The sequence below is a fragment of the Heptranchias perlo genome, chromosome 1 (genome assembly GCF_035084215.1).
Source record: "Heptranchias perlo isolate sHepPer1 chromosome 1, sHepPer1.hap1, whole genome shotgun sequence".
NCBI classification, from domain to species: domain Eukaryota; kingdom Metazoa; phylum Chordata; class Chondrichthyes; order Hexanchiformes; family Hexanchidae; genus Heptranchias; species Heptranchias perlo.
The window spans coordinates 73,610,594-73,624,324 of NC_090325.1; the positions used below are offsets into that span (position 1 = coordinate 73,610,594).

At 45.6% G+C, this 13,731-nt stretch overlaps 1 protein-coding gene across 1 annotated transcript in view; it reads left to right on the forward strand.

Annotated features, from left to right (window-relative positions):
* LOC137323287 (plasma kallikrein-like) overlaps positions 1-13,731 on the forward strand; it is an 87,913-nt gene that overhangs the window by 63,862 nt on the left and 10,320 nt on the right. Inside the window, exons 13-17 of the mRNA XM_067986780.1 lie at positions 1,400-1,550; positions 1,628-1,734; positions 4,052-4,229; positions 4,966-5,141; positions 8,130-8,222. Coding sequence (XP_067842881.1) covers positions 1,400-1,550; positions 1,628-1,734; positions 4,052-4,229; positions 4,966-5,141; positions 8,130-8,222 — 705 coding nt within the window. The remainder of the gene's footprint in view (positions 1-1,399; positions 1,551-1,627; positions 1,735-4,051; positions 4,230-4,965; positions 5,142-8,129; positions 8,223-13,731) is intronic.

The following is a 13,731-nucleotide window of genomic DNA, read 5'->3' on the forward strand; positions in this document are numbered from 1 at the left end:
GTGTCTGGAGGGCCTCGTGCCCCTCTTGCGGATATAGGATGTCCCTCCTTCTGTCCACCTCTTGTACCAAGGTCTGTAGTGCAACAGCAGAGAACCTTGGTGCACGCACTCTCGCAGGCCTGGTACAAACTCAGATCGGCAGATTGGTGAGGTCTGGTGTGCAGATTGGAGGATGTGGGATTTAGTAGTGCGCAACTTTTATTCAATGTTTTAATATAACTCATCAGTATGTAAACATAGGGATGGAATCTGCATCTTTGTTTTACGTGTGCAATGTCTGAGCTCTGTTCAGACTCCATGCAGACAGTAGACTGTTATTTTCAGCAAATAACAGGTACAAGCAACATCCTCCCTTTAAGAGATTGAACTCCCTCTGGTGGTGGAATGTGCGAACTGCATTGATTCCATGTGCAAGGCCTGGAAAGGACCACCGATTGCAGGTAAGTGCTCCCTAGGGTCCAAACTTGTGCAGGGTCCGTCGGGCGCGGGGTGGTAGTGCATCGCATTACCACCGCCCAAAGCGGACCCTTATCAAATTTTTCCCCCATCGTGTCTTTGATGTTATTGTATTTGCCTCCATAACACTTTGTGGTTGCAGTCCATTTTCTAATATCCCTCTGTGTGAAAAAAATTCTACCAACTATTATTTTCTTGTAACCTATTCACCAACCAGTGCAAACAATGGGACAGATATTCCTCTTCAGTTTCTGGGTGTAGGACGATTGCAAGGCAGAAGCACCTGTTGTAAGTTTAGGCATGAGCTGTTTATGATTTTCTGTCCATTGAAAATTAATGGGTGGAAATGTATGGACAGCCTGTGCCTGACTTTGTGATGCGTGCTTCTGCCCTGCCAGTCTCTTATGCTCTAGCACTAAAGAGGAAAGTCTGCCCCAATCTTACACTATTTAACCTCTAAAAGCCTTTCATATTTAAAAAACCACTCTGTTTGACCCCCATTTAATCTTCCCAATTTGTATGACCTATCTTGTTAAGTATAATTCTCTGACATTCAGAGTCCCTGTTACCCCTTACAACAATGGCCTTGTAAGGAGTGGGTGGAGGCTCCACTCCCTCAAGACCATTCAGGAAATCTGGGCAAGGCTGGGACCTAGCGTATCTGGGTAATATTCAGAAATAATGAAAGACGATGCAGTTATGTGCTAATATTACAGGAACACTCAGCTAGATGTGCTCACAAAAGTTTTATTTATGAGCCTAAACTGAATCAATAGAGATACGTATCTTTGCAGTTAGAGATTTTTCCATCCATGACTATCAAGTTTAATGCTATCTCTGCCACCATTGGAGTCCTATTGCACTGATTCTCTAAATGTGGGATCTTGTACTATTTTACTTGTCTGACAGGAGTAATTATAAGTCTAACTTTTTTATTTTATAGATTGCCTGTCCAATGTTTATTATAACAGAACATTTGAAGGACAGATACTGCATGTCAAAGAAGTTGAGAGTTATGGAGAATGTCAGAAAATCTGCACAGACAATAGCCGTTGCCAATTTTTTACCTACGAAGAGACCTGCAAACAGGAAACGTATAATCATTTTATTTTACTTTTTAGTTTTCACATTAAAAGTAATGAAAGTCGCTGATGACTTTTATCTGTTTTAGGTGCAACTGCTCTTTGCAAATGACTAGAACTGGATTACCATCCAGAATAGATAAATCTGTTGGAGCAGTCTCTGGCTTTTCTTTGAGGCTGTGCACTTCGAAGGAAAGTAAGTTTTTCATCCTTTCAGCATTTTGTTCATTCCTTTGATTTCCCTTACACTATATATATAATACTTGAAATTCTGTACACTTACAGTTGAAGAACTCAATTCATTATGATTATGAATGACTTTTTACTGAAAAGAGGAGGGGTTTAAAAACAATTTGTTATCCTTTACATCTGTGTTTTGTATCCACTTTTGATTCAGACAGAATATTCTCACACTTCTTACCTTGTTAACAACAGAACTGGATATGGTGTCAGTTTGACTGTATCACTCAAAGCCAGTGTGGAATAGAGATTGTCCCCTTTTCCAGCTGTAGCTCTCGCAGTAAGGAATCTACAATGCCCAGTTCAATAACTCTAATGCAGAAGGCATGGGTTAGTGCAGTTGGGCCATTATGTTCTGAGTAATAGTAATTATGATGCCAATCTACAGCCAGGTGGATAGCAGCATTCATGGCACTGAAGTTCCTTTTCATGTTTTTAGCATATCACAGATTTGTTCATGGCATTGCTTAGCAGCAAATACTTTCCAATAGTGGGCTCATAACATCAAATGAGCTAACTCTTAGATGATGGAACCGACAAACAGATGAGATCTATCATGCTCCAATATTTTGAATTCTTACTGCCCCAAGACTGTAAGTTACACTTCCATCAGGGTTATTGTCAACTCTATTGTCACCAGCACTCAAGTCAAGGGCCCTGAATTTCCTTGGTGTCTGGGGTGCATTCCTGGGGCATAAGTCTTCTGGAAATGCAGCGGAGAAAGAAGAAAATCGGGAAGGACCTGCAAATACTGGGGTAGATTTTAAATTTTGGGCCGCCACTTCTGCAGGCAGGAGGCCCGAACCATCTCAAGGCCCAGGCCTAATTTCCATGCCATTGGCGAGCTGCACGTCTGGAATGAATGTTCTGCTGCAGCGCAATATCGGGTGGCTCGGTTGCAGCACCGGCCCGCAGGTAGGTCCTGGGGGAGAAGTGAGACGGGCCTCGGTGGGGGAGGGGTGAGCTCCAGGATGAGAAACCCAGCAGGATTTGGCATTGGGGCGTAGGAAAGGTTCAACTTCTGACCGCCCTTCTCTACAAGGCCTGTAACATGGCAGGGTGACAAGGCCATCAGAACACCACCTATGCTGGAATTCCTGTGGTTCCCACCTCCTTTTCACTTGGCAGTCTGCAGGTCATTTCTGGGGTGGAAATAGATTCTGGCCTGGACACCTCTGAAGAATGCCAGCATTCTCAGGGAAATTGGGTCCCTTATAAAGGTTGTTTTATCCGCAGCCCTCCCTCTCCCACCCCTCATACTGGCGTGGGCACCTGACAAAAATATTTAAATAAAATGGCCCCGGCCTGAACCTGTGTACTCTGATGGAGTCAGGAGTGGAGGTTAGCGACAGAGTGACATTCCCTCTCCACCGCACTTATACCGGCGCAATGGGCCCGAGGATTTTCAGTCCGAGGTCTTTTATTCTGTACACTTGAAAGTTGCAACAGAATCTCTGTGGAGCTTGTGAAAGTGTACGTGTATCAACGTGGTTGACTTTTATCTGCACTCTGAAGTGGCCTACCTGTCTATCTATTTATATCTTTCTTTGTCTATCTCTATCTGTATATCCGTATCTCTACTTGTCTCTCTATGTCTCTCTCTGTCTATCTCTATCTATTGGTCTATTATCTCTATCTGTCCATCTCTACTTGTCTATCTCTATCTGTATCAGGAGCAATCAAGGATGGACGATAAATGCCGACCTTGCCACTTACACCCACATCCCAATAATGAATAATGAATTTTAGAAATTGGACAATTGTAACAGCCTTAGAATTTTTCGATTGTACTAGGCAATCTCCAATGGTGTTATGCACGGGAGTAAAGACCAGGTGAAGTATAGTTAGGAGGCAGGGGATGATTAGACCAGGTTGTCTAGACTTAATTCACTCGCCATTTTAAAATCATATATTTTGTTCTTATTTATATATAACTTGATTTTATATTATTATTTGTAGTTAAATAGCAAAACATACAGCAGTTTGGGGAACAGAGAAGTAAAGTTGATTGGAGCAGACGAGTTTCTCTGCAGTACAGGCCGAGAAGCTGGGAGATGCAAAATTGAGGTGCTACAATGCCATCACTGGTGAGAGGATGTAATTGTAGCGTGACAAGTTTACATAGGCAGTTTCTATTGTAAATGTGGACTTTGGAATTTAGAATGGAAAAAATTGACAGGAAGTGCATGCAGATGTGTAAAAAAAAATTAATGAGTCATATTCACTATAAATGCATGAGAAGAATAATAATATGTTAAATGGATTGTTTTCAGTTTGTGGGCAAAAAAAACAAATGAAGGCCAGAATTTTTGGTGGAAATGTTTCTGTTTCTGGTGAATGGCCGTGGCAAGTGTCTATCTATTTTGACCAATGGGATAAATTCGACCATTTCTGTGGTGGATCCATTATTGCCAGTCATTGGATTATCACAGCTGCTCACTGCTTTGAAAGGTATGAGCTTTGCTTCAGGAAATGAAAATCTTCACAATGTCCAGTTATATTCCTTAATCCCTATTGCACTAGTATGACATTTCTATTTCCTGCAACAGACATACTTGTCATCTTCTGACTGATAATATTAATTTGGTGTTTGTTTTGTGGCTGCAGACTAGAGCTTTAATTGAATTAGACTGCTAGTACCCAAATTCATTTCACCCAGTCTCCTGCAGTTTTGATATATTTCTATTTATGGAGAAATATAGTTTGTGACATTTATATAGATTTAACTTCCTTTGTGTGCTTTTACATTTATTTTTCTTATGCTCATCAAGTTCTTTTGTGCATTCCCCCCCATCCAAGTACTGTCAAAACCTACCTGTGTCCCCTTCCCAGTGCTTCAAGATCCCACTACTGTCCCCAATGTTAGTGTCCCTGGTTATAACACCCTATTTTTTTTAATAAAACCTCGATTCACCATCAGCAATGCCACAGGGAGATCTGCTAGTATACAAAATAGATAACGAGCCTTTGTAACACTTTTATCCAGTGTTGTTATCATTATCACAAACATTTCACATTTCTTTTTTTTTGTTATTTCTTTTGCATGGAAGTAAGGCAGATAATAAAACAAAGATCCTGATATCTGTCCTTTTAAATAAAATTGCAATACACAAATGTTGATATGACACATTTTAATAGAGTGTACCATTTTAGTTTGTTGCTATACTGTAATTTGGATATTTTGCAGGACGAAAGATCTCAGATACTGGAGGGTGTATTCTGGAATAGTGAAGTTATCAGATATTACAAACACAACCTCATTCTACAAAATTGAAAAGATAATTACCCATGAAGAATACATTGATGTGACTGAAGGTTCTGATATTGCACTCCTAAAGCTCGAACGAGCTATTCTCTTTAAAGGTAAGTGTGTTTTTTTTTTATTCGTTCATGGGATGTGGGCGTCGCCAGCGAGGCTGGCATTTATTGACCATCCCTAATTGCCCTTGAGAAGGTGGTGGTGAGCCGCCTTCTTGAACCGCTGCAGTCCGTGTGGTGAAGGTTCTCCCACAGTGCTGTTAGGAAGGGAGTTCCAGGATTTTGACCCAGTGACGATGAAGGAACGGCGATATATTTCCAAGTCGGGATGGTGTGTGACTTGGAGGGGAACGTGCAGGTGGTGTTGTTCCCATGTGCCTGCTGCCCTTATCCTTCTAGGTGGTAGAGGTCGTGGGTTTGGGAGGTGCTGTCGAAGAAGCCTTGGCGAGTTGCTGCAGTGCATCCTGTAGATGGTACATACTGCAGCTACAGTGCGCCTGTGGTGAAGGGAGTGAATGTTTAGGGTGGTGGATGGGGTGTCATTCAAGTGGGCTGCTTTGTCCTGGATGGTTCAAGCTTCTTGAGTGTTGTTGGAGATGCACTTATCCAGGCAAGGGGAGAGTATTCCATCACACTCCTGACTTGTGCCTTGTAGATGGTGGAAAGGCTTTGGGGAGTCAGGAGGTGAGTCACACGCCGCAGAATACCCAGCCTCTGACCTGCTCTTGTAGCCACAGTATTTATGTGGCTGGTTCAGTTAAGTTTCTGGGCAATGGTGACCCCCAGGATGTTGATGGTGGGGGATTTGGCAATGGTAATGCTGTTAAATGTCAAGGGGAGGTGGTTAGACTCTCTCTTGTTGGAGATGGTCATTGCCTGGCACTTGTCTGGCACGAATGTTACTTGCCACTTATCAGCCCAAGCTTGGATGTTGTCCAGGTCTTGCTGCATGCGGGCACGGGCTGCTTCATTATTTGAGGGGCTGTGAATGGAACTGAACACTGCGCAATCATCAGCGAACATCCCCATTTCTGACCTTATGATGGAGGTAAGGTCATTGATGAAGCAGCTGAAGATGGCTGGGCCTAGGACACTGCCTTGAGGAACTCCTGCAGCAATGTCCTGGGGCTGAGATGATTGGCCACCAACAACCACTACCATCTTCCTTTGTGCTAGGTATGACTCCAGCCACTGGAGAGTTTTCCCCCTGATTCCCATTGACTTCAATATACATGTTTGATATTTGATATTGATCCCTGTGACATTACATACAAGGAGGCAAGTCCAAAATTCAAATTATAACAGATCCAAACTATTTGAATGCATTTCCCTTTATCCAAAGAAAGTTAAAATCCTGAACAATCATAAAATAACTTTATTAACATTATGAATGACAATTTGTAGGTTAACGCAAAAAAATTGCAATTTCAACAGATATTTACAACAACTCGCATTTATATAACGCCTTTAACATAGAAAAACATCCCAAAGTCCTTCACAGAGATGTAATCAAAAAATGGACACTGAGCCAAAGAAGGAGAGATTAAGAGGGGTGACCAAAAGCTTGGTCAAAGAGGCGGGTTTTAAGGAGCGCCTTAAAGGAGGAGAGGGAAGTGAAGAGTTGGAGGAGTTTAGGGTAATAATTCCAGAGTGCGGGGCCTAGGCGGCTGAAGGCACAGCTCCCAATAGTAAGGTTAAGGGAGGGGGAATGTACAGAAGTCCAGAGTAAGAGGAATGGAGAATTCTGGGGCTTTCTAGGGCTGGAGGAGGAAAAAGAGGCAGGGAAAAGCAAGGCCATGAAAGGATTTAAACATGAGGATGAGAATTTTAAATTTGAGATGCTGGGGGACTGAGAGCCAATGTAGGTCAACGAACACAGGGGTGATGGGTGAGCAGGGCTTGGTGCAGGTTAGGATGCAGACAGCAGAGTTTTAGATGAGCTGTCGTTCATGGAGAGTAGAGATGGGAGGCTAGCCGGGGAGCATTGGAATAGTTGAGTGCGGAAGTTACACAGGCATGGATAAGGGTTTCAGTGGCAGGTGGACTGAGGCAGGTGATGTTGCAGACGTGGAAGTAGGCGATCGTTGTGATGAGAATATTTTAGATTTTTTTTTAGATTCTTCCAAAATCTGTAAATTGTTCAACTTTATTCATATTTGACTGCAGCTCCCTATAAGTTTCAGATGATAGACATAAAATTTTAAACTGTATAAATGAAAATCAGAAAGCTGGAAATCTGAAACAAAAACAGAAAATGCTGGAAACACCCTGCAGGTCAGTCAGCACCTGTGGAGAGAACAGACTGGTGAGAACATATTAAACAGGACACCAAAGGTATGTTTAGGCCCTACCAGAATGGGGCCAGGACCCCCACAAGTTTTAAAAAACTTTGGAATGATTTTCAACCCTTTTACAAAGGGGACCAATAGGCAGCATATTTTTTTAGTTTCAGGGAAGGAGCCCGACACACTCCCAAGTGGGCTGACATAGGCCAAAATTCCCAGCCTCCTGGGGCAAGCAGTCACCGAAGATGCAGCTGGAGTGGCCCTGACATCCGTCATTCACATGCACACAAAGGGATCCCCCCTGACCCAGCAGTCTTGGCAGGGTCAGCTACCGAGTTCTTGGGCATGTGTATGCTGAGAGTTACACCAGGATACATCCCCCACGGATTTCTGGACCCAAAATCTGCTTCAGCCCTTCCACTCTGTTCTGATAGTCATCAGAATTTAAGACTACAACAACACTTGAAAATGTGCCAGTATTTTATTAGGAAAATGTTTCAGTCAGAGCTTTGGTTGGAGATGATATGAAGGTATTTTCCACACAGATATTGCAGTAACTTTCAATAAATTCTCAGCCATTTTTTGACCATTTTGGTTGAGAAAGGATTTAGAGCTTGATTTATTTCTAAATATGCACACCGAGTTGCCATTTTCCATAAGGAGCTCACGTAGGTGAGATCACAGCTGCTTTGAAAAAGAATTGCTATATTAAGGCAATATATTGTGATGTTACAGCTTAAATAACTAATGCTTTTTTATCATGTTTATATTATTCAATAGATTTTATAACTACATAATATTTACACAGATTATCAAATGCCAATATGTCTTCCAACTTCAGAAGGAAATGCTGCTATGGGAAACCTATGCTGGATAACAGGTTGGGGGGCAACTGAGTCAGGTGAGTTACAAGGATAATATCATCTGATGAAATGCTGCAAAATAATACATACCGAGTAGTGAACGAACTGATGTTCTGGTGCCAGAAGCACAGTTTGCAAGATCTGAGTAATATTGTGGCACAGGGAACAAGGGACTATCCAAGAGGGTGAGATGCAGGTCGACTACAAGCATAGTAGTGGGGCATTCTACAGTCAGACAGCTTTCTTTTTTTGCCATGTATGGGAGTCTCAAATGGTATGTTGCTTCCCTTGTGCCAGGATGGAGGGCATCACGGAATGGGTGGGAAAACTTCTGGAAAGGGACAGAACAGCTATAAGTTGTGGTCCACGTTGGAACCAATGACGTAGATAGAAATACATTTTGGGTCTTGCATAGGAAGTTTAAGGACTTAGGACTAGATTTAAAAACAAGACCTTAAGGGTGGTAATCTCCAGATTGCTTTCGGTGCCGCACATTGAATAGGTTAAAGAGAAGATAAAGAAGGTCAGTGCATGGCTGCAGGGCTGGTGCAGGGGGGAAGGGTTCACATTCTTGGATAATTGGAGCAAATTCTGGAACAAGGGAAGATTATACTGATGGGATGGCCGTCACCTGAACTGATATGGCATCAAGGTCCTTGGAGAGAGGGTAAATAGAGCAGTGGGGAGGGAGCACATGAACTAATATGGTACGGGGTGGGAAAGTCTAGAAAATAATTTTTTTTTTTATTATTCGTTCCTGGGATGTGGGCACGCTGGTGAGGCCGGCATTTATTGCCCATCCCTAATTGCCCTTGAGAAGGTGGTGGTGAGCTGCCTTCTTGAACCGCTGCTGTCCGTGTGGTGAAGGTTCTCCCACAGTCCTGTTAGGAAGGGAGTTCCAGGATTTTGACCCAGCGACTATGAAGGAACGGCGATATATTTCCAAGTCGGGATGGTGTGTGACTTGGAGAGGAATGTGCAGGTGATGTTGTTCCCATGTAACTGCTGCTCTTGTCCTTCTAGGTGGTAGAGGTCGTGGGTTTGGGACGTGCTGTCGAAGAAGCCTTGGCAAGTTGCTGCAGTGCATCCTGTGGATGGTACACACTGCAGCCACTGTGCGCCGGTGGTGAAGGGAGTGAATGTTTAGGGTGGTGGATGGGGTGCCAATAAAGCGGGCTGCTTTGTCCTGGATGGTGTCGAGCTTCTTGAGTGTTGTTGGAGCTGCACTCATGCAGGCAAGTGGAGAGTATTACATCACACTCCTGACTTGTGCCTTGTAGATGGTGGAAAGGCTTTGGGGAGTCAGGAGGTGAGTCATTCGCCACAAAATACCCAGCCTCTGACCTGCTCTTGTAGCCACAGTATTTATATGGCTGTTCCAGTTAAGTTTCTGGTCAGTGGTGACCCCCAGGATGTTGATAGTGGGGGATTCGGCGATGGTAATGCCGTTGACTGTCAAGGAGAGTTGGTTAGACTTTCTCTTGTTGGAGATGGTCATTGCCTGGTACTTGTCAGGTGCGTAAGTTACTTGGCACTTATGAGCCCAAGCCTGGATGTTGTCCAGGTCTTGCTGCATGCAGGCTCGGACTGCTTCATTATTTGAGGGGTTGCAAATGGAAATGAACACTGTGCAATCATCAGCGAACATCCCCATTTCTGACCTTATGATGGAGGGAAGGTCATTGACGAAGCAGCTGAAGATGGTTGGTCCTAGGACACTGCCCTGAGGAACTCCTGCAGCAATGCCTTGGGGCTGAGATGATTGGCCTCCAACAACCACTATCATCTTCCTTTGTGCTAGGTATGACTCCAGCCACTGGAGAGTTTTCCCCCTGATTTCCATTGACTTCAATTTTACTAGGGCTCCTTGGTGCCACATTCGGTCAAATGCTGCCTTGATGTCAAGGGCAGTCACTCTCACCTCACCTCTGGAATTCAGCTCTTTTGTCCATGTTTGGACCAAGGCTGTAATGAGGTCTGGAGCCGAGTGGTCCTGGCGGAACCCAAATTGAGCATCGGTGAGCAGATTATTGGTGAGTAAGTTCCTCTTGATAGCACTGTCGACGACACCTTTCATCACTTTGCAGATAATTGAGAGTAGACTGATGGGGTGGTAATTGGCCGGATTGGATTTGTCCTGCTTTTTGTGGACAGGACATACCTGGGCAATTTTCCACATTGCCGGGTAGATGCCAGTGTTGTAGCTGTACTGGAACAGCTTGGCTAGAGGCGCAGCTAGTTCTGGAGCACAAGTCTTCAGCACTACAGCTGGGATGTTGTCGGGGCCCATAGCCTTTGCTGTATCCAGTGCACTCAGCCGTTTCTTGATATCACGTGGAGTGAATCAAATTGGCTGAAGACTGGCTTCTGTGATAGCGGGGATATCGGGAGGAGGCCGAGATGGATCATCTACTCGGCACTTCTGGCTGAAGATGGTTGCACGCACTTCAGCCTTGTCTTTTGAACACACGTGCTGGACTCCGCCATCATTGAGGATGGGGATGTTTGCAGAGCCTCCTCCCATTAGTTGTTTAATTGTCCACCACCATTCACGACTGGATGTGGCAGGACTGCAGAGCTTTGATCTGATCTGTTGGTTGTGGAATCGCTTAGCTCTGTCCATAGCATGTTGCTTCTGCTGTTTAGCATGCATGTAGTCCTGAGTTGTAGTTTCACCAGGTTGGCAGCTCATTTTTAGATACGCCTGGTGCTGCTCCTGGCATGCTCTTCTACACTCCTCATTGAACCAGGGTTGATCCCCTGGCTTATTGGTAATGGTAGAGTGAGGAATATGCCGGGCCATGAGGTTACAGATTGTGCTGGAATACAATTCTGCTGCTGCTGATGGCCCACAGCACCTCATGGATGCCCAGTTTTGAGCTGCTAGATCTGTTCTGAATCTATCCTATTTAGCACGGTGGTAGTGCCACACAACACGTTGGATGGTGTCCTCAGTGTGAAGACAGGGTTTCGTCTTCATGAGGACTGTGCGGTGGTCACTCCTACCAATACCAAAATGAAACAAGAAGAGCAGGATTAATAAAGCTATTTGAATAGAAGCAAAAGGCTTAGCTGAGATAAGTAGTGGAAAATGCTAGAAAGGGAAAGAAACAGCTTATGAGGTATTGAGAGAAAAAAATTTAAATGAAAACAAAATATGAAAAAATTGGAATCAAGATTGAGTGGTATGTGTGTGAATGAAAAAAGTATTCAAAACAAAATTGGAGAGTTAGAAGCATTAATAACTATGAAGGGGTATAATTTAGTAGCTTGAATAGAGATGTGGGGCTCCATTTTCGGACGTCCGAATGGTGGGGGGGGCTCTGAAAATTGGGGATTCCCGGGGCGGGTCCGGAGCCCGGCTCCAACCCGCCCACTTCCGGGTTCCCGCTGGCTTTAATTAAGTAGATAGTTCAGGTCATTTGCAGACCTGATTTGTAGGATATTTTAGGAGGGGTGGGATTTTGAACTCAACTGAGACTGTTTCCCGTACTGGGGGAAACACTCCCAGTTGAAATGGATGTGTTGCAGCCACCAGCCTGTGGCAGCTGCAAAGGTCCATTTGACAGGTGGTGGGGGGAGACCCTCACTCATTGCAGGAGGCCACTCTGTCACTTTGGACAAAGTTTGGCCTCCACCACCCTCCTCCTAACAATAAAATTCACCAACTTGCACACTTACCCCGGTGTCCAGACACATTTACCTACCTTGCGGACCCCCTCAAACGTACATCTTCCGGATGTGGGCCGCCATATCTGCAGTCATGACCTCCTCGGAGGACGAACAGCATCACCAGCCTCGCCGTCCACGCCATCCACCTCTGACACATGGAGCTCCACAACACAGTGCTGTGACACATCCACCTGCACAGCAGGAGGGAGGGCAACCGCAGAGAGAGATGCGTCGCAGAGGGCACTACCCTCGCCACAGGGTCCACAGACCGAGGCTCAGCTTCCTGGACCCCTCTGAGCAGCAGTGCACACGGAGGCTCAGAGTCACTCGTCATGTAGTCGTGGACATCTGCAGCCTCCTTCATGCCGAGCTGCTCCTGGCTGGCCCGAGCACCATCTTCTTACCTGTCGCTGTCAAAGTCACCACTGCCCTCAATAACTTCTCCTCCGCATCCTTCCAGGGTGCAACCGGGAACATGGCCGACGTCTCTCAGTCGTCTGCACAAAAGAGCCCTGAAAATACACCTACACCCACTCTCCAGTGACACAGTGGGTGACATCAGTTGTGGGTCTTCATGGTGAGCCTCAGGAAAGGGCATTATTGCACAAACCAGACAAGATTTTCAAAGACGTGGCAGTTGTGGTGATAACAATTTTTAATGATTTTTTGTTAAACAAAGGAAAATAAATGAAAAACATGACATTTCGTCTTACACCCTTGTTCATCTCCTTTGTGCTCACAAATCCTTCGCCTTACATTTACGGGAACCCCTACGTGGTGCTACCCCTGTGGCTTCATAAAAGGTAGTGGCAGGTTGCTCTTGTCCATGCCCTGACCGATGAGCTGCTTTGTGCGGATGCACTCTGGGTTTTGGTGCCCGTGAGGGCCCCTCCAAACACTGCTCCACCTGCACCTGTGCAGGGGCAGACTCGGCCACCTGGAGAGGAGGCAGCATTGTGGGTACAGGTTGAGAGGGGGGCAACAGGTGAGATGTGGGAGCGCTTTGAGTGGGGTCCCCACTTCCATGTCCCCTTTCACCATCATCCCTCTCCTGGTCCAGGCCCACATCACTCCTTCCACCCTGCTGGACGACAGTTTGGAGGACTTGTGTGAAGCCTTGGAAGGCCAGTTGTAAGGTATCTGTCAGCCTGTTTAAGGCGGCAGAATGTTGCTCACCCTGAATCCGAACGGCCGTTGTCAGGGCCTGAATGGACTCATTCTTGAGCCGTGCTTGACGCTCGATGGAGGCTTGCCTTTCCTCCATCGCAGACATTCCCGCACCTACCCGCGACACTATCTCAGAGATGCCTTCACGTCCCTGTGACAGTATTCCACTCATGCAGGAGTTGGACTCCTCCATCCTCTGCGTGATTGTAGAGAGTGCACATGGCAACTGTTCCAGTACCTCAGCAATGTGCTGCTGCCCCTCGATGACTCTCCTTTTCACGGCTGGCCCCTAGGGTTCAGCATCTGGGTCCAGCTGAGCAGAGCCTGGAGAAGAGTGCTCCCACCGACGCGGACTTTCCACGGCTGCCCCTGCCACCAGGGTCGACTCATGCTCACATTTGCGTGGTGACTCACCATGTGCAAGCCCAACTAAGTGAGGACGGGGACCCATCAAGGTGTGTGTACCTGCACTGGTGGATGGCTGTCTCAGATGTGACGATGGACCCTAGAGACCGGCAGGTCCTCTGAGGAATTGCCCTCCGCAGTCAAGGCGGTCGCAGATGGACCTGCAAGAGAACAGAAAGCAATATTAAGCATGTGGACAGATGTTGAGGTGCTGCAGATGCCAAGTGATGCTAAGATCATTCGCTATCATGATTGCTGAGTGTTAGATTTCTATCACCAGCCGCTTGTGCTCTCCCAGTCTCG